The sequence below is a fragment of the Nyctereutes procyonoides genome, unplaced genomic scaffold (assembly GCF_905146905.1).
Source record: "Nyctereutes procyonoides isolate TBG_1078 unplaced genomic scaffold, NYPRO_anot_genome, whole genome shotgun sequence".
Lineage (NCBI taxonomy): Eukaryota > Metazoa > Chordata > Mammalia > Carnivora > Canidae > Nyctereutes > Nyctereutes procyonoides.
The window spans coordinates 54,240,378-54,267,792 of NW_026575133.1; the positions used below are offsets into that span (position 1 = coordinate 54,240,378).

Consider the following 27,415-nt stretch of genomic DNA (forward strand, 5'->3'; position numbering starts at 1 on the left):
TTTTTTTTTCTTGTCAGATATACTGGTTTTCAGAAAGCTACCCAGTATGTATATTTGCATTACCAATTTTCAAAAAAAAAATTAATTATTTAAAAAATTGAGGAAGGGCAGAGGGAGAAAGAATCTTACGCACACTCCCTGCTGAGCACGGAGCCCCACGCAGGGCTCCATCTCACCACCCTAAGGTGATGACCTGAGTCGAAACCGAGAGTAGGAGGCTAAACCAACTGAGCCACCCAGGCGCCCCTACCAGTTTTAAAAATTGTAGTTTTGTCAGAAAATGAAATGAGCAAAATAATGTCTGTGCCTTTCTTTTTCTTTTTCTTTTTCTTTTTCTTTTTCTTTTTCTTTTTTCTTTTTCTTTTTCTTTTTCTTTTTCTTTTTCTTTTTCTTTTTCTTTTTCTTTTTCTTTTTCTTTTTCTTTTTCTTTTTCTTTTTCTTTTTCATCTGACCAGGCCATTCCAACCTAAGGAAGCATCATTGCTCTTACTCTTGATTAGACAGCAGAGGTGCAGAGTTAGGGGAGTAGAATGTGGCGGAGAAGGCTGTTCAGGCCTTCAGAAAAGCCATCCTGGGTCTGACTAATGAAGAAAGGGGCAGGATGTAGTCTTGGGCAAAAGATGAAATAGTGTTATTTTTATATATAGTTTTACTCTTTCAAACAGGGGAGCCAATGAGCTTCTGCAAAGACTGCTTTACAGGGTGGGTGATTTCTTTGGCTATTTTAAGCCAGTCCCTTTTTTGGAGTTTAAACTTGCAGTGTGGTTTTGAGAAAGGGATAAGGTATATGGTATGGGCCTGGCCCTTTTTCTCCTGGGCTGTGATTTTTGTTTATTTTTATTTATTTTTAAAGATTTTATTTATTCATGAGAGACAGAGAGAGAGGGGCAGAGACATAGGCATTCGACCACCGAGCCACCCAAGTGCCCCTATGCTGTTTTGGTTTAAAGCGGGAACTCTCAAGTGGGAACTTCCTCGTGGGAACTTTCTCCTGGGAACTCTCGAGAACTGGGGGGAACTGGTAGGACTGCTTTTGACTGGACTCCTGTCTCCTCTGCAGGTGCTCAAATTGATGACAACATTCCCCGCCGCACCACCCAGCGCATTGTGGCTCCTCCTGGTGGCCGTGCCAACATCACCAGCCTGGGCTAGAGGTCCCGGCCCCGCAGCCTACGTGGGGATGGGGGATGGGACACCTGAGGACATTCTGAGACTTCCTTCCTTCCTTTTTTTTTTTTTTTAAGAGCCTGTGATAGTTACTGTGGGGCAGCCAGTTCATGGGGCCCCCTCTAGGGCCCTGCACTCCGTCCCTCACCCGGAGTCACTGATTTTGCCACCCACTTCCCTATACATCTACGAATATCACACCCAAGTCTATCCACCAACCCCATACACGGAACTGCATCCAACACTCAGACATGCGAAACAAAGCAAATCACAACGAGGGCGTTTTTCATCTCTAACCTCTGTTGTACTTGTTACCATCTTCCTTTTTCATGGGGGCGGGGAGGAAGATAAAGTGAATTGCCCAGAGCTGCCTTTTTCTTTTTAAATTTTTAAAAGTTTTCTTCGTGGGTCTGGGGAGAAGGTGGGTGGGGGCGGGGGGAGAGTCTTTTTTTGTTTTTTGTTTTTAATACTAAATTGGGAAGCCTATTTCGATGTTAAAAACAAGGGGTTTGAACTGGACATCCTAATGATGCAATTATGTAACCATCGAGCTGCTTCAGGGTGGTTGGCAAACTCTTGTCCCTCCTGAGACGCTCCCAAATGGCCACACTGCATTCCATCGTCTTCTGGGTCAACTGTTGATAAAGGGCAGGTTTTCTTTTTGGCCTAGATTTTGCTGCAGATCACATTTTTTGAGGATTCTCTTCTCCTTTCTTAATATCTTTTCTGCTCTCTCTCTTTAGCTTTTTTATTCATAAATATTCTCACGTGTGTCCCTTTCTTTGTGTTTCCTTCAGCCCTTGTCTCTGAGACCGTGTTTTTCTCTCCGTCCCCTAGTGTCTTCTCAGATGACCGGGTCTACTGTTTTAGTGTGGTCATAAGAACCTGCCTGGAAGAATTTGAGCTTTGTCATTGCAACCATAGTAATATGCCGTCCTAATCTGTACACGACTGGTGCTACCCACCCACCACCACCAGGATATGCGTTTGACTTTGGGATGCTTCCAGGTGCAGTGAAGGCTGAGCTACCCACACTATCACCTGTGGGCTCAGAATAGAACCTCAAACAGTACTGAGATGTTGCAGAAAGAAACCTGAGGCTATAGGACATAAGGTTTTTCCTCCATGCAATGCTAAGTAGCTAAAGAAAGACATCAAATCAGCAAATTGAGCCCCCCATGACCCAAGCAAACCAGTCAGCCTCAAGTCGGCCGCCAGCACAGTGTTGAGCTGGGAGGAGTCTGACCCTCACTGGGGCTTGCTGTTTCCCAGCCTAGTGTGTCTTTTGGGATTCCAGAGCATGCTGGGACTTCTCGCTTCGGGACAAAAAATATTTTTTTCTTGTTCAACTATTTTGGAAGCTATCCATGCAGTACAGTGGTGCCCCCTTCCACACAGGGGGATACATTCCAAGACCCCCAGTGGATACCTGAAATCTCGAATAGTACTGAACTTGTTTTATCCCCCATACGTACTTGTGATAAACTTTAATTTATAAGGCACAGTAGGAGGTTAACAACAATAACTGATAATAAAACAGGATAATTATAATATACTCTAATAAAATGTATATGAATGTGGTCTCTCTTAAAATATTTTATTATACCATACTCACCCTTGTGATGACATCAGATGAAGAAAGGGTTATATGATGGGATGAAGTGATGTGAATGACGTAGGCATCGTGACGTAGTGTTAGGCTACTGCTGACCTTCTGACAGTACATCAGAGGGAGAATAACCTGCTTCTGGACTTCAGTTGAAGAACTGAAACCGCAAAAAGCAAGACCACAGATATGGGGGGTGATGCTATATAGAAAGGCCTTCTGAACTCAGAAAATCTTTGGGAAACTGGACTTTGAGTCCATTTTACCTTGTAAGGGGAAAAAATTTGTTGCATGAGCAACATGTCCAGTCATAGCTGTTGTGGGGAGAAAAATCTTACAAATCAAACGTATGGCCCCCATAGAGACCACAGATGACCCTGTGTCCACATCCCTACCCTTGTCTCCGGGACCCTTCCTGCTAGCTGCCTTCATTCCTGGCCCTGTCTTTGCTGATTTGTGTTGCATTTCCTTCCAAATGCGTTTACAGGTTCTTAAGCAATGTTAACGTATGCAGGCTTTTATCAAACCAAATCTGCTTTTGTAAAGCATAACATAAAAAAGTAGATCACATCATTACACTAGTCTCTCCACACATTTTGCCTTTGGGGTTATGGTTGGGGTTTATTTTTTTTTGTTGTTGTTGTTTATTTGTTATTTTAAAAGTAAATTGCACTTTTAAAGAATAATTGGTTAACTTAATATATTTGCTTTTTTCTCACCTGCACTTAGAGGAAATTTGAACAAGTTGGAAAAAAAAATTTTTTTGTTTCAATTCTAAGAAACACTTGCAGCTCTTTTAGTATTCACTGAGTCTTCCTGTTTTTCCTGTACCAGGTCATGGTGATTTTGGTTATTTTAATTGTTTTCTTAAAACCATTTGAAACCTGAAGATTTCTGCAGGCTGTGTAAGCATGTTTACCTGTTGGCTTGCTTTGTGTGTCTGTTAAATGAATGTCATATGTAAATGCTAAAATAAATGGACAGTGTCTCCGAACTGAATAACTACAGTGACTTGATGCTCTAAAACAGTTAGGACTTAATAATAGATGGTTTCTAATCCTTGGAATTGTGATTGTGACCCATGAGTGGAGGAACTTTCAGTGCTAAAGCTGATAATGTGTGTAGCCAGGAGAGTACCTTTTTTTTTTTTTTTTTTGTAACCACTGTCTTAATGGCAAAATAATTATGGTAAAAAAAAAAGTCTCGTGTTTATTATTCCTTAAGAACTCTGTGTTATATTACCATGGAACGCCTAATAAAGCAAAATGTGGTTGTTTCAGGGGTGTGTCTGTGTCGAGATGTTCAAGGAGGCAGTTGCTTGGCCTCACCCACCCGAACCTTCCCTTCCTGAAACATTCACAGGCATCTATGGCCTGGCTTTGGTGATGGTACCAAGTCAAGAGTTTTCACTACGTGTTGTAAACTCAGGCAGAATCAAGTTGCAAACAGAAGTTTGGAAGTGGGAGTCTAGGGGGGGACCATATAGGTTGGTGTGACCCCCGTGCCCTCTGCATCCATACAGCTGGTTCACCCTGGAAAATCTTCAAGCTATAAGGAGGCATACAAAATAAGAGATAAAAGTGTGTTGACTTGCATCTGAGGCCCAGGAAAGCAGGACAAAGTACGTGTTCTCCACCCCCAGAACAAGGGCCAGGAATGCACACTGGGGGCAAGAGCCATGCCAACCCCAGCTGGCTGGCTGCTTGGTTCTCACAGTTACCGTAACTGGGCACTGGTATATTGGTTCTGAAGACACTGAGTAAGTGTGTGCTTGGGACTCCCCAAGCCCACCCTGTGATTGGTGAAGTCTTCCTTTTTGTTTTCTATCCAGCCCTGTCCAAACAGGATATGAAGTGGTTTACAAAAACATATACACTAAACTAAGCTTTATAAACCAGAGTGTTGGAGTGAAGGGGGAAATGAGAGAAGGAAAAATAAGGTAAGGCCTCAGTGGGGTTAGTACCACACACCTGCCATGAGGTTGTAAACGTGGAAGCGAGTTCTGAGCATTCCAGCAGCAAATACAAAAAAAAGGGAAGCGTGGCCAGAAGACCATAAAACATCTATAGTTACCAGAAGTACATTAGTCCAGAAGGAAAACCGAGATTATCGGTCCTCAGCTCTACTGGCAAGGCTTGGCGACCCCTGGGACCACCAGTGTTGTGTATCTAGGGCTGGCTCTACTGCATTCGCTGTATGTGGTAGCAGATCGCCATGATCCCGGAAAATCCAATCTGTCCAAGAGGGGAAGGGAGAAAGGCTCACCCTAACCTTTATTGGACCTGTGACAACAATGGAAATTGCAGGCCCAAAACCCATGCTCCTATTCCCACCTTGGCTCCATCGTACACCAAGAAGGTGCTCCTGCTCATGCCTGTGGACAACTCAGCCCCATGTTCCAGTAGGGCTTCCCAATCCCTAGCAAACAGCCACCCCAAGTCTGTCCTCACCGGCTGTGAGGTCTGCCATCTGGAGAGGCCCATGTAGGCCCTGGGAGAAGGCATGGGTCCATCAGAGGGGAATTGTAGGGTGGCCAGAGCAAGTGCTCTGAAGAGAAAATCCCATGAGTGCCACATGGCTAAACGATGAAACCAGGTCTAGAGCTCTTCTGCGGTGTGATATAATCCAAAGATAGATTTTATTTATTGTTATTATTATTATTATTATTATTAAGTTTTCATTTATTTATTCATAAGAGACAGAGAGAGAGGAAGAGACACAGGCAGAGGGAGAAGCAGGCTCCAGGCAGGGACCCCGATGTGGGACTCGATCCCGAGACTCTGGGATCACGCCCTGAGCTGAAGGCAGACACTCAACTACTGAACCACCCAGGCATCTCAGTTTTATTATTTTAAAAAATATTTATTTATTTTAGAGTGAGGGAGCATGAGCAGGGGCAGGGTGGGCCAAGAGAGGGAGGAAGAGGGAAAGAGAGAGAGAGAGAGAGAGAAGCACACTCTGTGCTGAGCGTGGAGCCCGACGCAGGACTCAGTTACCACCCTGAGATCATTACCTGAGCTGAAATCAAGAGTCAGAGGCTTAACCAACTGAGCCACCCGGGTGTCCCTCCAAAGAAAGATTTTAAACATCTAGGAAAAACAAGTGAAGTGGAATATATATCCTTCAGGGAGGGTTTCTGTCTGGTGTTGCTGTGAATTGAAAGTTCTATCTGCTGGCAAGTTTCTATAGCATGCATATTCTTTATGAAAAAGCAGATTTATCCTTTTCTCCTCAACTGGGATAAGTTCTGATGGTGCCACTGATGAGGTATACATCTTTTGGAAAGCTTCTATGGGCCTTATTTACCTTCCTGCAAGATAGAGATGATGTTATCTTGTCAATCTAACTCCCAGCTTAGGACCAAACCGGAAAGGACAAGCTGTAAATCAGATATGGTGCAGAGCAGAAGATTGCAACAGAGCAATAGGAAGCTGTTGGAAACTGTCCTCGGTGTCTGTCCTAAAATAGAACTAGATTAGCAGATGATGGATGACGGCAGAGGTCTTTAGTTGAGGGCAGCGATTGTAGAACCATGACACATCAGAGATGGTGTCGATGGTCAAAGAAAACAATCTGTTGGCTAAAGTCATGCTGACAGTAGCTAGCGCTTATTATTATGTGACAGGCACTACTCTAAAGGCATTGCACGTATTAGCACAGTTGGGCTTTGCAGCAGCACCCTGAGAAGGGGCAATTTCTTATAAGAAAGTTTTGGCTTAGAAGCTCATGAGAAAGAGAGAAGGGGGGAAAGTGGCAGAGAATGAGCCTGTGCAGGCAGGTAGGCAGACTCATGGGGAGGAATCATGGACAGGTGAGAGCTTGGCGAGAAAAAGCACAGTGATCTCATGCAGCTGGCACCGATTGGGAGACATATGGGCTCTAAGGAAGAGAAATGAAAGGCCTAAAAAAAAAAAAAAGAGAGAAATGAAATGAAAGGCCTACAAAATACACAGAGCTAAGAGAAAAGTGGTTCCAAGGAGAGCACCAAGTGTAAAGGAAAACAATAATGATTTGAGTACAGTTGAGTTTTATACAGAAGATTTGGAGAGATTGTATTGATTTGGTGAAAAATTACAAATTGTGTATGCACCCAAATGTATATAGAGAATTGATTTTATAAGTATCTGGAAAGAAAAAAGTCATGTCTATTGAAAATACTTTGAGGGACACCTGGGGGGCACAGCTGGTTGAGCATCTGACTCTTGGTCTCAACTGAGGTCTTGATCTCAGGGTCATGAGTTTGAGCCCTGCCTTGGGCTTCATGCTGGTATAGAGCCTCCTTAAAAAAGAAAAGAAAAGAATAGAAAAGAAGATACTTGGCAAAGGAGCAAAGGGACTTAGACACATAAGTGCATTGTTGTTTTTTGAGGATTGGATGGCGAGAGAGGACTGGTGCAGTCAGGTTGGGGGCAGCAGATGCCACCCTTAGCAGTGAGGAATGTGGCCCCCACTCAGGGCTTGAAGCCTTGCAGGACTGAACATAACATGAGGGGCTCACAGAAGGAACTCTGGGAGGATTGAAGACCAAACACCACAGCACATAAAGTCTTATGGTCAAATAATATATTACTTTGAGATTATTTCTGTGATTAATTTTGGCAGCTAAGTGTTGTCTGTGCTGTAGCTGCACAAACTGTTCTCCTCCTAATAAACCTCATCCCATAACATAGAACTATCTGGAAACAAGGCATGGGCTGGAGGTCTGAGAGATGTAGCCTGTCCTCTTCCGGCGATGACCTTGCTGGGGACCAACTGTTTTCAGCCTTGTCTTACAACTGTGGGGACCCCAGGGACCCATGAAAGGACCCAAGTGTAGATGCCTCAGGGAAGAAGTGGGCCGGAGGGGAGAATTTCTTGTATGCTGTTCACAGCTCTCAAGAGTTGATCCCTCTTCGGAGAAGATCAGATCAACAGTGGACTTTACACTGAGACTTTCCATTTCTGGTGGTTATTCCCCTTGATTTTTCCTATCACTCCAAACGGTTGGCATTTTTATCTGTCAGCCTTGGAAAGGCCTCCGAGTATACGATGAGCCTATTACAAGTCTGCTGATCTGTGGTGTTGCGCTCCCTCTGCTGGAGACAAACATCTTTGATCTTTCCTTAGGTGTTGCGTGAGAAAGCACAGAATGTAGCCAAGGACTGCCTTGTTTCTCAAGAGAACAAAAAAGGAGGGTTAGCTGTCTGCTGGGATAGACTGTGAGTGTCCTGCCTAGATGTAGGGACATGGGTCCCCTACATCTTTATCTTCCACTCCCTGACCAGCATTCCTATGCACCCACTTGCACTATAACCATGTTTCGACGTCATACACCTTTGGTCTCTTGATTCGCTTGTTCTCTGGCTATTAGCCTCCCCCTAGCAACCCACCAGGACCTCTTATTTTTATTTTTTTAAAAGATTTTATTTATTTATTTATTCATGAGAGACACGCACAGAGAGAGAAACGGAGACATAGGCAGAGGGAGAAGCAGGCTCCACGTGGGGAGCCCGATGTAGATGTAGGACTTGATCCCCAGGACTCCAGCATCACGCCCTGAGCCGGAAGGCAGCTGCTTAACTGCTGAGCCACCCAGGCGTCCCCCACCAGGACCTCTTAGCAGTCACTTGAGCTCTCTTATTAGTTCCCTCGATTTCCTTGAACTGGTGTCTTTGAATTGTACCTGTTGAACAAACCCAACTCTGGATTCCTGATCATAGCAGCCCTGCCAGCCAGCAGCCCCAGCACGGCTAGGTCTTGAGCCAGAGCACCAACCCCAAAGGACAAGGACAACTACCTGAGGGTGAAGGCTCTCCTGACAATTGCCTAGTTGCTCCCTGGCATCCGCGTCATGTACCAGATTGTGAGGAATGAGAATTCATGATCCGCCCCCTAGGCTACGGCTAGATTCTGGGAGGCCCAAGTGCTATTGTGTAAGAGGGGACATCTAGCCTTCTGTTCTTTTCTCACTTGTGTTCTTTTCCCACAGATGTGTTGTTCTGGGCATCTGTCTTCTTCTGTGCTTCTTTCCCTTGACCAAACCTCCCACTCTCAAACTCTACATTGTGTTTCATGACCAACAAACTCACTCAAATACTTCAATAAACTCTTATTTTCACTGAACATTCTCTTCTACAGCTTTGATTTTTTTTTTAGATTTTATTTATTTATTTGATATAGAGAGAGAGCACAGACGAGAGAAAGCATGAGTGGGGAAGAGGCAGTTGGGGAGGGAAAAGCAGTCTCTCCATTGAGCAGTGAGCCCAATGTGGGGCTTGATCCCAGGATTCTGGGATCATGACTTGAGCTGAAGGCAAATACTTAACTGACTGAGCCACCCAGGCACCCTTATAGCTTTGATTTTAAAAGAAATCCTGGTTCTCTTTTCTAAGGATGAAATTTCATCATTAGTCTTCTCAAGTGGAAGTTCCTTTGTATCTCACTCCTCGCATTCTCCAGGATGGTAAGGGGTTGATGTGCTGCTCAAGCCTCCATATACCCTTCATCCTGTCCATTTGGCTCTGCTGCTCTCACACCCTACTCACTGCTGTAATCTACTGATTCGGAGGCACTTCTTGTTTATGGAAGATTTGGCATCAAACCATGGTGTAGCTTTGCCCTCTACTACAACTCCTGTCATCAGTAGGGGTTATTTCAACATCCATGCTCCTGCTCTTTGGCAGCACCAGTTCTCTCTGCCCCTCATTCCATCTGTCTTCTTCTTTCACAAGCTTTCTCCTGTCTTCCTTCCCTATCCATGGTACATGATTTCATTCTTCTCTTTGCCAACATCCTAATTCCTTGACCTTTTGTCCTTTTTCATGGTATCCTCTTTGTCAAACCACAACCCCAAGCTGAACCCAACCAACCTTCTCTATAACTTGGGCATGAACCACATAATTCTGCTAGGGATAATAACACAAGGCAGGTTGCTATCATGAGAAAATACTGGTGACTGACCAGCTGAACACTGACCCGTGAACACTTCCCAGGAATCTTTTTTTTTTTTAAGTTTATAGGCTGCTGTCCTGCTTTCCATGTCTTGAATCTCTGTCCCCCTTCTTCCTATGTCCCCTTCAGAAGATGTTCTTGCCCCCATTTCACAATGAAGATGTAAACCATCAAGCAGAAACTTCTTTGACATCTCTTTACTAGATAAATAAAACTATCACAGCTATCCTGATTCACTCTGTCTTCCTCTCCAAACCCACATTTTATCTAAGTCAGCCCCTCTACCTGTGCCAGTGGCACCCAACTTCTCAGAAAATTTTATCTGTATTTTCAATCTCTCTCTTCCTCTTCCTCCCAGATAATTTAATCAAAATCAAAACATGCTCAAATATCCTTTTTAATAAATCCCTCCTCTAATTCTACATTTCCATTCTGACACCTCTCATCTTTCTCTCCTCTTCACTGAGCCAACTTTCGTGGATGAGGTATCTAGATTCACTGGATCCATTTTTCCACATCCCATTTACTCCTTAACCTATTCAAGTCCTGCCTGGACTACATAGTGATCTCCCTGTTACTAAATTCAAGGAAGAGTTTCCATCTTTATCTTACCTGGCCTCTTGGGAGCGCTTGATGCAATTGACTTCTTTCTTTCTTTAATGCTTGTGTCATTTGCCTTATTTTCTTTCTATCTCTGTAGCCATGATTCAGTATTCTTTTCCAGCCATTTCTTCACCACTCAATTTGGTATTTTAGAACCCTTCAAGGCTCAAGGATGTCTGGGTGGCTCAGTCAGTTAAGCATCTGCCTTCAGCTCAGGTCATAATCCCAGAGTTCTGGGATCAAGCCCTGTGTACTCAGTGGGGAGTCTGTTTCTTCCTCTCCCTCTACCCCTTCTTCTGCTCATGCTCTCTCTCTGATGAATTTAAAATTTGAAAAAAAAAAAAAAAAAGGAATCCTTCAAGGCTGTGTCACAACAGCTCTTTTATTTCATTTGACCCTACATTCTCTCCCTAGGCAATCTCTTCTCCCACAGTTCCCTTTCTATCTATGTGATAATGACTTCCAAGAGGTTGTGTGGATAATGATTTCTCTTTCCGGTCAAAACTATATATCTAACTATTACTCAGACTTTGGTTGTAGAGTTTGTGGTCACCTCAAGCACATGTGAAAAATATGGAACTCTCTGTCTTTTTTCCTTCACAAATCTGTTTCAACTTCTGTGTTTCATTGAATTGAAACACAGGCTTCAAACCAAGAATATATTTTTTAAAGATTTTATTTTTTATTCATGAGGGACACACACACACACACACACACACACACAGGCAGAAACATAGGCAGAGGGAGAAGCAGGCTATCTGCGGGGAGCCTGATCTGGGATTTGATTCCAGGACTCCAGGATCAAGACCTGAGCCAAAGGCAGATGCTCTACTGAGTCCCCCAAACACCCCCTCGAAGGTCTCTTGGTTCTACCTCTTCAGTATCTCTCAAATCTGCAGTCTCATCCTTATTCCTCCTATTATCTTCCTCTCTGCTCCTTTGCTCTTAGTCTCAACCACCATTATTATTCTCCTAGATAGCTAGGTTTTATTGCATCCATTTGTCTTTGTTTTGTTTAATTTTTCTCGACTTAGAGAGACAAAAAATGGTACCAGTTTTAGGTGTACAATTCCTTGATTTTTCTAGATGTATACTCCCATAGAACCAATGTCCCAGCAAAGAACATTGCCATCACCCAGAAAGTTTCCTTGTATACTTTTCTAGTCAGTCTTTGCCATAAGAACCCTGGTTGCAGCACAGGGCAACCAGTCTTCTGCTTTCTGACCCCATAGTTTAGTTTTGCCTGTTCTAGAATTTCATATACATCAAATCATAGAGTATGTACTCTTTTGTGTCTGGCTTTTTTTTGCTCAGTATGATGTTTGTGAGATTCAGTAATCCTTTCTTTTGTATTGGTGAGAAGCATTCCATTGTATGAAAATACCACAATTTGCCACAATTTGTCCATTAACCAGGGGATGGACATTTGGGTTGTTTCAGTTTTTGGCTATTGTGAATAAGGCTGCTGTGCATTTTGTCATTTTGATTTTTTTAAAATGATTTTACTTATTTATTTGAGATTGAGAGCACAAGTAGGGAGAAGGGCAGAGGGAAGGGAACAAGCAAACTCCCTGCTCAACAAGGAGCCTGATGAGGGGCTGGATGCCAGGATCCTGGGATCATGACCTGAGCTGAAGGCAGATGCTTAACTGACTGAGCCACCCACGCCAGGCGCCCCTCTGCTGTGAATTTTATACTGACTTTTGTGGACCTATGTTTGACTTTTGTAGACATACGTTTTCATATGTTTTAGTAGAGATAAGAGTGGGTCATATATAGGTACATGTTTAATTTTCTAAGAGATTGCTGAACTATTTTCCAAAGTTGGTTGTACCATCATCACACAGACTAGCTGTATATGAGAGTTCCAGTGGCTCTACACACTCACCAACACTTGAAATAATCATACTTTCACATTTTTACCATCTAGAGATATTTTTAAATGGTTGTTAAAGTAATTTACCCATTTTTTATTAAGGTCCTTGGGACTATGTCTTATTTCTATTTATATTCTTCATTTTATCACAGGATCTGGCTCATGAAAGGTATTCAAAATCATTCCGGACTTAATTGAGCTAAATGCCATCTCACTCAAGAGCCAGATATACATGTTCCCTTGGCTACATTTAAAAAAATATTTTATTTATTTATTCATGAGAGACACAGAGAGAGAGGCAGAGACACAGGCAGAGGGAGAAGCAGGCTCTCCATGGGGAGCCCGATGTGGGACTCGATCCCAGGACTCTGGGATCACACCCTGAGCTAAAGACAGATGCTCAACCACTGAGTCAGCTCTTTGGCTATATTTTAAAGGAGTTGGCAAGACTCAGGCTTGATGCTGCAGAAGAGAAAAGGATAAAGAAAGCCAAGGCAAATCTATCCAATGTCTTTTGTGTCACTTCTCATAATTCTTAAGTCTCCTGACTTGATTTACATTTTTGGCTGGTTTTCCTCAGCCAGGAGGAAAAAAAAATAAAACTTTTCTTATTTTGAAAAGCAGAGTGTCTGGGATAATATTTGGATGAAACTATACAATTAACTGCACAATAAATCCCATCATGTACAGACCCATTACTGAGGTTAGCTGGTACATGAGTAGACTTAGCAGGAGCTGCTTTTGTTGTTAAAAAAATAAAGTTTCTTCTCCCCAGGTCTCATATGTTTTTCTAAGGTTTTCTTTCACTAAATTCTTCACATTATCTAAATGAAATCTCTGCTTGGGCCAGACTCCTCTCTCTATTATTTTCCAAACATGCCTGTCCCCTCCACTTCCTTGCTCCATCTCACCTTCATGCTTGGTGTGAAGGGGACATTTTGGCAAGTAATGCTTTGGAGTTATGCTGATGAGAGGAGACCATGTTCCAAAAGAGAAGCTGAGCTTTTTTCCCTGCTGTTATACAAGTGCTCCTCTCTGAAGAATGTAAAGATCCATAGCAAATGATATAAAAAAAAAATGGGACTTCCTAGTTCAAGCACAGAAAGAACAGGATGAAGCCAATGACCCAAAGTTAGAAGGTAGGGAAGTAAGGTTGCAGAGGAATTGTGGGGGAGAGATTCCTGGGAGCAAGCCAGGAAAACTGACACTGATGGAAAGGCTCCTGATAAAATGATAAAGAAACATTCCCACCAGGTGTATTTACAATTAGCTGACTTAGTAAGACTGAGTTATTTCTTATAACTGACAGACCTTCCAAGACATTTTGTGGCAGGGTTTGTGTAGTTCTAACTCAACATGATTGCTCAGAACACCATCCTTCTTTACTCTTTTGTTTGCCTCCGTATTTAATGAGGATTCCAGTGATAATTATAATATCAATAATACTAGCCATAAATACAGTTTAGTGAGCAAAGGAGACATCATTAGCTTCATTTTACAGATGACAAAAACAAGGCTAAGGGAAGCTAAATAATGAGCCCAGCTTCCTATTCCTGGACATGGCAAAATTTAAAATCCGTGAGTCCCATCCTGGGCTCTTTTTGCAGAGTCACGAAAGGCGACAGACTAGTGGGTAAGCACGCGGGCTCTGCAGCCAGGCTTTGTGGGTGCGAATCCTAGCTTAGCCATCTCCCAGCTGAATGCGTGGGCAAGGCATAGCGAGTCTGTGCCTGTTTCCTCCTCTGTAGGATGGGGATAAAAATAGTACATACTTCATAGGCTCTTGTGAGGCTTGAATATGTTGGCGTGTGAAAACTCACATGTGCTCGCTAAGTGCTCAATAGGTGTGAATTCTTGCTACACCCACTGTGTTGTCAGCTCTTCCTTCTTTGGCCTCTTCCGTTATTGATACTCAGTATCCCTCAGTGGATCCTTCTCAGTTTTACCTTATAAGTATTTATCAGCTCTTTAAGGATAGAGACATGCTGTATGCATCCCCCATAGCATTAAGCATGGTTTCTTGCACAGACAGATGCTGAATAAAGGTCACTTGGACTGCACAGTAAAGTAGACAACATACTGTCATTTTGCTTGCGTTCCATTGGCCAGAACTCATCTTATGACTCTTCCTACATGCAAGGAAATATAGGCTTCCTGTGTGTCCATGAGGACACTGTAATACTTGGCTTAACACAGAGTATTATTTCTGCCACACCAGGGATGAGATGGTTCCCCAAAGGGTAAGCAGGGTGATAGAAGCAAGCAGAAGAGAGGTTGGAAAACTCTGTTAACGTTACTGCCTTTAGATTAATTAAAGATTATTGGCAAGGCCCAACTGTCTCTCTATAATGTGATGATAGCACCTTCATCTGAAGAAAAATGAGAAAATGATCCTAAAGCATTGTAGTTCTTTGTACCAGACTGCATGGACCCTAGCTGCATCTCAGACATCTCTTGGTTATGGCCTTAGCTCTTGACACAATGGTCCTCAGTGCTGTATCCATACATTCCCCTTGCTGGGGGTTCACTTGGTAGAGAGAAAAGAGCAGTGTGGTGTGTATTATGCTCACTGCCAGTGGATAGTTTGTGGAGAGGTGGACCTCTACCAGACCCAGGTGCCTACACCAGCAAATGGATCAAATGAGGTTTCATTCTAGAGAAGAAGGCAGACTTGTAAACAGGCAATTCAGATTAGTGTTGTAACAACCGTAAGTCTCAAGATACACAAGCAGGAGGATGTACTAATTGAGGGAATGGGAAAGATTTCACAAAGAATTAATGAGCCTTAAACAATGAAAATGGGACAAAGACTAGAATGGGGAAGTCTGCTCCTGTAGAGCAGCAACCTCTAGGCCCAGTCTACCTAAACCTCAGGCCAAGTTCATCTCCAAGGTTACTAATTTGATGCTTGACTTGAGCTTTTTACGTAACTGGGTTAGGCCAAGGTGACCAGATATTCTGTTTCTGGTCCTTCTATTCCCCAAGAAATTTCTGTAAGTTCTTAGTAACTCCTTTGCAAACCTGACACTGAAATGCTACAATTTTCACAAAGGATGACTCCACTGGAATTATGACTGCCCTTCCTGTTCCTCATTCCCACTTCTCCATCTTCTCTGCCCCACCTCTCAGCCTTCACTCATTCCAGAATGGCATCCTCTCCTTCTGGTCCTTACTTAGAAAAACAGTCCTTTGCCTTTAAATGCTTAATTCCACTTTAATATGGCATTGTGTCTGCTCTCACCATGCCCCTTTCCTCCTGGGTGACAGGCTTAAGACATGATGGTTTCAGTTGACCAAGTGTTGAGGAATTTGGAATGAAGCCTATTAAACTCCGCTCTGGCAAGTTGCACAATTTCCTCATTAGATGGCAGCAGTGCACAAGCTTGCAAGAGCAAGCCTCTGAACCCTTGAAACACAAGAGAAAGGAAGGGAACACTTAAGTCAGGGCATAGCTCATTCATAAACAAGCACAGGCCCACTGTTTATGGAGACCAGTGGATGACTATGAGGAGATCGGTAGATGACTCTGGGTTTGGAGACTTATGTGTTAATACAAAGCAGTGTGGAGAATTAATAGGAGTCACTAAAAAAGCTGATTACTGGAGGCCAAAGTTTCAAGTCCCCCCATTAAGTAAGATTTCATGGGGTGGCTGACACTGTTTTCAGTAGTGCTGTCAGCTAGCCAACCAGGGACTAGAGGGGTTGAGGTCTTCATTTCCTCTTGTAGCCTGTTTTGGTGTTTCATGTTGATGTCTCCTCTCTCTCTCTCTCCTTCCCTCTTTCTCTTTCTCTCTCCTCTCTCTGTCTCTTTGTTTATACAGGTAAAGTTACTGGTCAAACTGGTCACCATACTTCATTTTATTCTTTCCTGTTCCCAGTTCCTGTTTCCGTGCCCAGCCTAGGCCTTCTTATTATGCTTGATATATAAGGATATGGATCTACACATTGTCGTTTGGGATACCCTAAAAACCATGGTCTTCCCACGTTAAAGTCATGTATTAGAGAGATGTTCTCTTTATTTGTATTTTAAGTGAGTCAAGGGATAGGTAATACATTAGATGCTACTATACCATCGATGCTAATTAAGGCTTAACACTCAAAATGAATAGAACATAGAACAAATAAGCATCTTAAAATAACTACTAAAAGCAAGAGTAAGGCATGTTAAATGTAAAAAAAGTATCAAAAAAGCATAAAGCACAAAGAAGGCAACACATTTGGGTATGTACATTCATGTGTTTCCCACCTCCCCCCCCAAACTGACACCAGTCTGAATACACTATACAGAAATATTTTTTAGTAATGTCATTTTTTCTTTTTCTTTTTTTAAAGATTTTTTATTTATTTATTCATGAGAATACACAGAGAGGAGAGGGAGAGAGGCAGAGACACAGGCAGAGGGAGAAGCAGGCTCCATGCAGGGAGCCCGATGTGGGACTCAATCCCGGGTCCCCAGGATCACACCCCAGGCTGAAGGCGGCACTAAATGGCTGAGCCACCAGGGCTGCTCAGTAATGTCATTTTTTCATGGCCAGTTAATACTCCATTCTAAAAAAGTATAATGTATTTGATCAATCCCCTATTCTTATTGTTGGTTTTCATTTTTTTCTATTATAATTTGTTCTTTAATGAACACACTTGCAGATAAATCTTTGTATTCATTCATGATTTTAGCCTTAGTACAAATTGCTGGGAACCAAGTTCTTTGGTCAAAAGTTATGCCCATTTTAAGACTGTGGTATGCATCGTCAAAATGACCTTCAGAAAGTGTTTACCTGAGTGTCCTCACATCCTCACTAACACTGAATATACTAACTTTATTTATTTTATTTATTTTTTTAAGGCCAAATCTCTTTATTGCCCCTCCCTTCCCCCCCCCCGAATATACTAACTTTAAAAACAAAATTTGCCAATAAGGCAAGAGAGGGATCCCTGGGTGGCGCAGCGGTTTGGCGCCTGCCTTTGGCCTAGGGCGCGATCCTGGAGACCCGGGATCGAATCCCACATCGGGCTCCAGGTGCATGGAGCCTGCTTCTCTCTCTGCCTCTCTCTCTCTCTCACTGTGTGCCTATCATGAATAAAAAAAAAAAAAGACAGGCAAGAGAATTCTATTTTTTTGCTATTTATAGTACTTTGATTACTGTTTCTTGTGTTTATTTTTATTTATTTTATTCTTTTATATTTATTATTCATATTTGTGCTTATTCTTTGAAAATTGCATAGTCATGTCATTTGTCCACTTAAAATTTATAGTGCTTATTTTTTCCATTGAGTTGTATGAAGTCTTTGTATACAAATTGTCACCCATTTTCTGTAATGTATTTGCAAATATTTCCCTAATTCATTATTTGCTTTTTTTAATAATGATCTATTCATTTATTTGAGAGAGAGAGAGAGAGAGAATGGTGAGTGCATGAGTGGGGAGGTAGACAGGGCAGAGGGAAAGAAAGAACCTCAAGCAGACTCCTTGTTGAGCATGGAGTGTGATGTGGGGCTGGACCCTAGGACTCTGATTTCATGACCTGAGCCAAAATCAAGAGTTGGCTGGCTTAACTGACCCAGTTGCCCCATTCATCATTTGCTTTTTAAAAATATTTCAAACGTGTTAATATTTTAACAGCTTCATTGAGGTATAATCGACATATACCGAACTATACATATTTAAAGTGTACAATTTGGTGTTTGGACACATGTCTACCTTTATGAAACCATCACCAAAATAAAGATAATGAACATATGCCTCTGTTTCATTGTGCCCGTATAATTCTTCCCTGCCTTCTGTCCCTGTACCCAGGCAACCAATGAACTGCTTTCTGTCGCTAGCAGCTAATTTGCATTTTCTAGAATTTCATATAAATGGAATTTTATAGTATGCATGATTCATTTTGCCTGGCTTCTTTCTCTTAGTATAATTATTTTTATATTCATCCATGTTGTTGCATATATCAGTAGTTCATTCTTCTTCATGGCTGGACAGTGTTAACCTTGCATAGATAAGTTGCTTTTCCATTCACTTGTTGACAGTCATTTGGATTGTTTCCACCTTTTTGCTACTACAATAAAAGCTGTCATGAACTTTCAGGTACAGTCTTTTTATGAACTTATGCTTTTGTATGGAAACACCTAGGAATGGAATGGCTAGATCATATGGCATGTTTCCCTTTTTTAAAAAAATTGCAAACTATTTTTCAAAGAGGTTGTACCACTTTACCACCAGCAGTGAATGAGAGTTCTAGTTGCTTCTTCTCCTAACCAACATGTGGTATAATCAGTCTTTTTAATATTTAAATTGTATTTCTCCAATGGTGCATAATGTCAAACATCTTCTCATATATTTATTTGCCATCTTTGTATCTTATTTGACACTGAATATTATCAATTTTTGAAGGTTTAAAAAAGATTCTGGATTCACATTTTTATCAGATATATATCTCGCAAATATTTTCTCTCAGTTTGTAAAATTGTCTTTTCATTCTCCACTGAAATGCCTTCATACTTCTGTTAAAAAGCAGATGTTCATACATGTGTGGGTCTATTTCTGGACTTCATATTCTGTGGCATTGATCTATTTGTGTATCAGACACCAGTATTTCACTGTCTTGATAATATGTCTTAGAGTCAGTTAGTGTTAGTTCTCAAAATTTGTTGTCCTTTCTGCAATGCAATTTGTTTTGGTTATTCAAGGTCCCCTGAGTTTCCATGTGAATTTTAAAATGAGTTTGACAATTTTTACAGAAAAAGCCTGATTGAATTTATGTGGTAGATCAATTTGGGAGTGAATGGACATTTTTTTACAACATTGAGTGTTCTAACTCATAAATGTATATTTCTCCATTTTAAAGGTTTTTATAAAATTACTTTCAGCATGTATACTTTTATTTTAAATCTATTTTTACTTTATAATAGTTTTAGAATTACAGAAAAATTGTAAAGATAGTACAGAGATTTCCAATGCCTCCCACACGCAGTTTCTTCTATCATTAACATCTTATGTAAGTATGGTACACTTGTCACATTAAATGAACCAATACTGATACATTACTGATAACTAAAATCTATACTTTACTCATAATTCCATAGGTTTTACCTACTATGCCCTTTATGGTATGGGATCCCCTGCAGTGAGACAAATTGTTGTATCTCTTTAGGCTCCTCTTGGAAGTGACAGTTTCTCAGACTTCCCTTGTTTTTTTTTTTATGATATCTTGATAATTTTGAAGAGTATTGGTCAGATTCTTAGAATAATGTCTTGCAGTAAGGATTTGTTTGATGTTTTACTCACAATTAGACTGAGGTTATTGGTTTTGGGAGGATTATCACAAAGGTAATGTGTCATTCTCATTACATACATCTCATCACATCACATCAAACGTATATACTATCAACATGATTTATCACTGTTGATGTGAATGTTGATCACCTGGCTGAGGCAAGTTTTTCAGGTTTTTCTTTTGTGGAGTTATTACTTTTTTCCTTCTTTATATACTATTTTCTTTGGAAAGAAGTCAGCATGCATATCTTGAACTTAAGGAGTCAGGAGTTATGTGCCACTTCTTTGAGAATAGAGTATATAGATTTTGAATGTACAGATCTTTCATGTTGTCATATTTTTCCCTATTTTTTATTCATGATGCTATTTTAAGTGTGATTGTTTTGTAAATTGTAATTTGTTGTTCATGTTTAAATATACAGTTGATATTTGTATATGGATCTTACATTTTTGCTGATCTTGTTTATTTGCTTCAGTAGCTTTTTGTAGATCCCATTGAATTTTCAACAAGACAATTAGGTTGTCTGAGAATAAAAATAATTTTATTTGTTTTTACTCTTGGTGCCTTTATTTCTTTTTCATGCCTTATTACATTGGCTAGAACCTCTACCTTACTATTGAGTAGAAGCAAAGAAAACAGAAATCTTTATCATGTTCTTCATCTTATGGGGAAGACATTTAATCTTTTACTATTAAATATGATGTCATCTGTAAGACTTTTGTAGATATTCTTTATAGGATTGAGGAAATTTCTTTCTATTCCTTGTTTCCTGAGAATTTTTATTTTAAGTCACTACTAATAAAATTCTTTATTTTTAAGTTTTATTTATTTACTTTAAGGGAGGGAGAGAGAAGTGGAAAGGAGCAGAGGGAGAGAAAGAGAAAGAATCTTAAGCAGGCTCCATGCCCAGCGTGGGGCTTAATCTCACAACCCTGAAATCTTGACCTGAGTCAAAATCGATGGTGAGCCACTTAACTGACTGAGCCACCTAGTCACTCCTTGAGATTAAAAAAAAAAAAAATAGAGATAGACATTGGATTTTTAAAGTGCTTTTTCTTTATTTATTGAGATGACCTTATGCTTTTTATTTTAAAATCTGTTACTATGATAGGAACTCCTGGGTGGCTCTGTGGTTGAGCATCTGCCTTTGGCTCAGGGTGTGATCCCAGGCCTGGGGATGGGGTCCTGCATCAGGCTCCCCATGGGGAGTCTACTTCTCCCTCTGCCTATATCTATGCCTCTCTTTCTGTGTCTCTCAGGAATACATAAATACACAATTAAAAAATATTTTATTTATTTATTCATGAGAAACACACACACACACACAGAGGCAGAAACATAGGCAGAGGGAGAAGCAGGCTCCACGCAGGGAGCCCAACGTGGGACTCGATCTCAGGACCCCAGGATCACACCCGGGGCTGAAGGCAGGCACTAAATCACTGAGCCACCCAGTCGATGCAAATTAAATCTTTAAATAAAAAAATTTTTTTGTTAATTTGATGAATTACATAGACTGATTTTCAAATGTTGAACGAACCTTGCATTCATGGGAAAAACTGCCCCAATGTATCATCCTTCTGTTACATTGTTTGATTCAATTTGCTAACCTTTTATTTAGAATGTTTACATTTGTGTTTATGAGAAACAGTGATCTGAGTTTTCTTTACTTGTAATGTCTTTGGCTTAGTGTCTGTTTAATGTTGGTTTTATATAATAAATTTTGAAGTATTTTCTCCTTAATCTCTGAAAGAACATGTGTAGGATTAATATTATTTCTTTCTAAAATGTTTGGTAGAATTTACTATCAAAGCCATCTAGGCATGGAGTTATGTTTGTGGGAGGATTTTTAGATAACAAATTTAATTTCTTCAATAGGTAGAGGGCTATTGAGATTATATATTTCTTTTTGCATATGCTTTGGAAATTTGTGTCTTTCAAAGAATTGATCTGGGATGCCTGGGTGGTTCAGTGGTTGAGCATCTGCTTTTCGCTCAGGGTGTGATTCTGGGATCCGGTATCAAGTCCCACATTGGGCTCCCTGTGAGGAGTCTGCTTCTCCCTCTGCCTATGTCTCTGCCTCTCTCTCTCTCTCTGTGTCTCTCATTAATAAATAAATAAAATCTTAAAAAAAATTTCTTCTTTTCCAATATAAGTATTTAGTGCTATAAATTTTGTCTTGGTTAGTGTTTTACTTTCTTTTATATGTCAGTTATTGAGAAGTGTGGTATCTAGTTTCTAAACATTTAGATCATGTGCAGAGATCTTTTTATTATTGATTTATATTTTAATTTCATTATAATTGAGAATATTTTGTATGACTTATATAACTTTACGTTTATTGAGAATTGTTTTATGGACCTAAATGTGGTCCATCTTGAAAAATGTGCCAAGTGCACTTGAGAAGAACATTCTGCTCTTGGTAAGTGGAATATCCTACAAGTGCCACTAGGTCAAATTAAATGAGAGAGTCATTCAATTCTTCTAATGTTCACATTGATTATCTGTCTACTTCTTATATCAGTCCATACCAATTTGATATAGCTGAGAATAATTTAATCTGAAGTTTTAGAACAATGTTAAATTGGAGTCAGCAGCATTCTGTTTTGTCCTCCACATTACTGGGGAGACCATTACTACATTTTCCAAAGTGAATTTCTGCAAAATATTGGTCTGGAGACCATGGAAACAATATCTTATAAGGTCAAATGGGTATGAAACATATAAACAAATAAACATACAAACATATAAACAGTTGAAACTCATATAAACACATAAACACCTGTTTAATTTGGTTAATTATTTCTCAGATTTATTTGTTCAAAGCACAATTTACATACTTACTAATAAAATCCATCAGAACTAAAGTTATTTGGGACATATTTTAGGATATACTAAGTAAATATGGCTTTAGCTATTGTGTTAATATAGATATTATTTATCATGTTAGGATTTTTAAAATCCTATTTTAACTACTTTTTTTTTTTAGAAAAACAGATACCAAATTTTATCAAATCCTATTGGGATAATTATGCTTAAAAATCTGTTTAAGTAAAAAATCAAATTAATTTATGCATATTATTTTTTACATAAAGATGATATCAATTTGTTAAAACTCTATTTAGATTTTTGAATCAATACTTATTATTAAGAATGATCTATTTTTTATGCATCTGTTTTATCAGGTTTTGGTTTTCGGCTACGGTATCTTTTTTTTTTTTTTTAATTTTTTATTTATTTATGATAGTCACAGAGAGAGAGAGAGAGAGAGAGGCAGAGACACAGGCAGAGGGAGAAGCAGGCTCCATGCACTGAGAGCCCGATGTGGGATTCGATCCTGGGTCTCCAGGATCGCACTCTGGGCCAAAGGCAGGCGCCAAACCGCTGCGCCACCCAGGGATCCCATCGGCTACGGTATCTTAAATTAATTTGAATTGTTTCCATTTGTTTCTGTACTGCAAAATAGTTTACATGGCACAAGAATTGTCTATTGTTTGAAAGTTTGTAAAGACTTGCCCATAAAACTGTCTGAGCCCAGAGCCATAACTAGATTATAAATATGAACAATTAAGGGAATAAGGTTTGGTTTGTATGTAAGTACTGGAAGAGAGTTAATTGCTTGACATATTGAAGAGGTCTGCTTAGAGCAATAGAGCCTCTTGATAATGAATATAAGTAGAACATCGGGTCCTTCTATGTTCTCTGACTTAAGAGTTTCCCTTTATCAGGTTGATACATGCAGGATTGATACATGCACCATAGCTTTATGTAGCAGGAATAACCTGTACTTTGACCAAGACGGAGGCTTCTGGCTTTGTCTTGACTAACAGCAGAAGAAACTATGGTGGTTATTAGATCCCTCTTAGTGCTGGATAACCTGCTCCTGCTACAAAGTGGACTGAACTGAGAGAGGTTTCTGGGAACAGGATCCCACCTGAGCAAGGGGTCACTGCCCTGGAGGTAGCAAGCACAGCAAGGCCATGGCACCTACAACCCTGATAATAAACACTCAGTTCTCCATGTCAGGGTATGCACTTGGTCATCACCCAACATCCATTGTCTTCTTTGTGGGCAAATCACTTCCTGTTGATTGTTTCTCAGGGTCTGTTTGGTTTGACACTGAAACATGAGCCTATTGTTTTCAGAGTGGGATTAGCTCCTGGCAAGAGAATCAGAGTTGTGACTTAACCTCTTAGTAGCCATTTCTATTTCTTTTCTCTTGTCTTCTTTCTTTTCTTTTTCTTTCTTTTTGCTTTTTAATATTTTTGCCATATGTAAGTGTATACTTCAGTGATATTAAGTCCATTCACACGGATGTAGGATCATCACCCCCATCCACCTCTAGAATCTTTACCATCTTCCCAAACTGAAATTCTATATAAATGAAGCAACAACTCCCCATTCTTCTCTTCCTCCAACCCTTTTATTTTACATCTCTACTAATCCTACTACTGTGGGTACCTCGTATAAGTGGAATCCTATAGTATTTGTCCTATTGTGACTGGTTTATTTCACTAGAATAATGTTTCAAGGTTAATTATAGCACGTGTCAGAGTTTCCTTTCTTTTGGAGTTTCAGTATTAGTCCATTTGTGTGTATTTGAAGTTTCTTTTTTTTTTTAAGATTTTATTTATTCATGACACACACACACACAAACACACACACTCACACAGAGGCAGAGACACAGGCAGAGGGAGAAACAGGCTCCACGAAGGGAGCCCGACATGGGACTCGATCCCGGGTCTATAGGATCACGCCCTGGGCTGAAGGCAGCACCAAACTGCTGAGCCCCCCGGGCTGCCCCCATTTGTGTGTATATGAACAGAGAAGCAGAATCTGACAGTAGCGCTGAGCCACATTAACACAGCACATAAGGAAAAATTCAGTCCATTCCTGATCTCATTCCTTCAGTGCTCCTGGAGTTTTATCTTTCCTAAGGTTTGGGTCCTTAATTCTTATTAATTCAGTGTTTCTCAATACAATTATTCCGAACCCCCTTTAAGGAACTAACCAAAATCTGTTGTTTATGACAGAAGAGCCCTGACTACTATGGTCCCGGGATCCTTTTCTCCCCCCCCCCCCCCCCGGGATCCTTTTCATCTAGGAAATAATGCAACTGATCATCATTGAGTTGGCACTGTTATTTCTTCGTGGCTGAGAGTACACTGCTGTCCAGATTCATATAGATGATTCACACCTGAAAGTGGCTCTGTAAATTGAATTCATGGCTCAATAAATAAGGGCTTTAAGTAAGCATGAGGGAGTATGCTGTAATAAGAAATTACTCATGAAAAATCTCTTGAGATGTGAAGTCCTATTTACCCTATGATGGGTGAACACTAAAAATTCAGAAATGACATAAAAACACTCAGATCTTAAAATTTAAGATCTTTTAAAGAGTTCTTTCTCTTCCAAAGAATTCCAAAAATCAGAAAAATTGAGCAAAAGGATTTCAAAAAGATATAATTAGAGAAGAAAGACCCAGAAGAGAAAAGAGACCAACAGAAGACACGAAACTATGCTGGGTGTGATGGTTTATGGAACAGGCTGCGCTCCTTAGGGCCCAAACAGGAGAGGACATGTATCCCTCTAGCACTGCCTTCAGACTAGCACTGTGATGCGCTTCCTACTCTTTGACAGTGTCTCTTGCAAAACCTGAAGCATTTGAATTGCTTTCAGTAATAAAAACAAGTCCCATTTGACAGTTGCAACCTAGTTTCATGATGAAAAGGACCAGCCCCAAATGCCACATCCTGCTTTTTTACCCTTTGTCCCAATTCCAGGCTGGTCTGTAGTTGGGGACTAAGTTAGTGTGCTTGGGCTTCCATAGCAAAGTCCCACACACTGGCTGGCTTAAACCACAGAATTCAGTTTCTCAAAATTCTGGAGACTAAAGGGCTTGAGATCAAGGTGTCAGGCCTCTTTTCTTGGCTTGCATATGGACAGCCCTGGGTCCTCACATGGTCTTCTCTCTGTACATGTCTGTTCTAATCTCCTCTTAGAAGGACACCAGTCATATTGGGTTAGGGCCCACTAACGACTTTCTTTTTTGAATTTAATGACCTCTTTACAGGCCCCGTCTCCAAATATAGTTATGTTCTGAGGTGCTGAGGGTTGGAACTTCAACATATGAATTCTGTGTGAACCCAATTCATAACAGGACAAACCCCAAACAGGACCCATGATGGGGAAGGAACATAGTCACTTAAAATTTTTTAAAAATATATTCTATTTATTTATTCATGAGAGACACAGAGAGAGGCATAGACACAGGCAGACGGAGAAGCAGGGTCCCTCTGGGGAGCCTGATATGGGACTTGATCCCAGGACCCTGGGATCATGACCTGAGACAAAGGCAGACCCTTAACCACTGAACCACCCAGTGCTCCTAAAAAAGTATTTTTTAAATGTAATTGCCACAGCCTGCTCTTGGCCAACCCTGGCTTGCAATAGTGGCACGCTTTGTCCGTGGCAGGCATTGAGATTCTGGCTTGTTGGTGGGGCTCAGGGGTGGTTCTTTAGAAACTGTGAGCTGGGGCATGGGATTGAGATATGGAGGAAACTCGGCTTCCTGTTAAGGTCTGTACATTTAGTATTTGATCTTATATTTGCCATAAATGAGGTGTCTTTCTTTATTCTGAAGGCACGTGCCCCGGGGGCATGTTAGGATGTCCACTACCTTTGTACTTGTCCGATACCGAATGTACTGAGAAAGAAAACTGCCAATGGAAGTAGGCTTTAGCAGATGCACAGCCATCAGGCCAGGGTTCCCCTGAGTCTGGACCAGCACTCCTTGCCTTGTACTTCTCACGCAGAAGGACACTCAGTGCAATAGCACTTGGGCCTGAGACTGGTGACCATGTCCCTACCTCCTAGACGCCAGATAGGTCCTCACACAGCATACTGTTTCCTGCCTGCAACCGTATCTCCCTTTGCTTTGTCTATCAGCCTGGCTTTTGAATCTGTGGAACTTGACTGCCCCGCAGCTCACCAGACTACAGATAGGAAAGAGATCACTTTAAAACTGCCACCCAGATTCTGCTCACTTCCCACCTCCCATGTGCCAATGTGAAACTTGAGCTTCCTAAGATTCTGTCCTAGTCATTTCAGGGAGCCCCCACTATTTCCCTCTGTCTTTAGGAATCAGTCTACCTCTCTATCTGGTGGTGATCCCAGTGCCACAGTTGAAGCCTGCCCCTGTTTCTGGTATTGCCATAGGAATGCAACATCACTGACTGCCGTCTGCATGTGGCCTGGTATCAAAGTTACCTGGTAGAGGAGAGCATGGTGAAGAATAGAGCTGGAGGATATCTCTTCCTCAATTTCATCATACTTTGGGTAGTAGGCATTCATCAACAGAAATGATTCTTGATCTTGGAGATCAAGATGCACATTGGAATTGCCTGGGAAGCTTTACAAATACCTGGGCCCTGGGATCAGCATTTGGATTTCACTGGTGTGAGAAATAGCTCAGCTTTTGGGGGTTTTTAAAAGTTCCCCTGGATTCTAACATGGTCAAGTTTGAAAACTACTGTCTGCTACTTAAAGTATGGTTTGCAGACCGGCAGCATGGGTGGTCCCTAGAAGTGGGTAGGGATGCAGAATCTCAGGACCCACCCTGACCCACTGAATTAGAATCTCTGTGTTAACAAACTCCCAGGATTTGTACACAAAAAACTTTGAGAAGTACTGGTTTCACCCACATCCCAAATTTTAAATTGGCTGACGGTGATCCCATAAGTTCTGTTGCAATAGTATATGCATCCTCTTAAACTTTACTGTGCTTATATGTGTCTTAATTGGGTTGAAAGTATCACCTGGGTCTCTCCCATCAGGAAGCATGGCTGCTCTGAGCTCAGAGCCATTCCTGAGGATTCTTTTGCTCCTCTGACTGTGCAAACTTCTGGGCTTCGAGGCTGAAATGTTTTCCCTCCCTCAATTCATATGTTCATATACTAACTCCTA

General features: G+C 41.0%; 2 protein-coding genes across 4 annotated transcripts in view; one reads left to right on the forward strand and one right to left on the reverse strand.

Annotated features, from left to right (window-relative positions):
• DPYSL2 (dihydropyrimidinase like 2) overlaps window positions 1-4,052 on the forward strand; it is a 140,566-nt gene extending 136,514 nt beyond the window's left edge. For all 3 annotated transcript variants that reach the window (XM_055345923.1, XM_055345924.1, XM_055345925.1), the window contains exon 14: window positions 1,061-4,052. In XM_055345923.1, the coding sequence (XP_055201898.1) occupies window positions 1,061-1,152 (92 nt within the window). In that variant the 3' untranslated portion in view covers window positions 1,153-4,052. The remainder of the gene's footprint in view (window positions 1-1,060) is intronic.
• Window positions 1-27,415, reverse strand: part of ADRA1A (adrenoceptor alpha 1A) — a 223,593-nt gene that overhangs the window by 11,772 nt on the left and 184,406 nt on the right. The gene's annotated exons all lie outside the window — the stretch shown is intronic.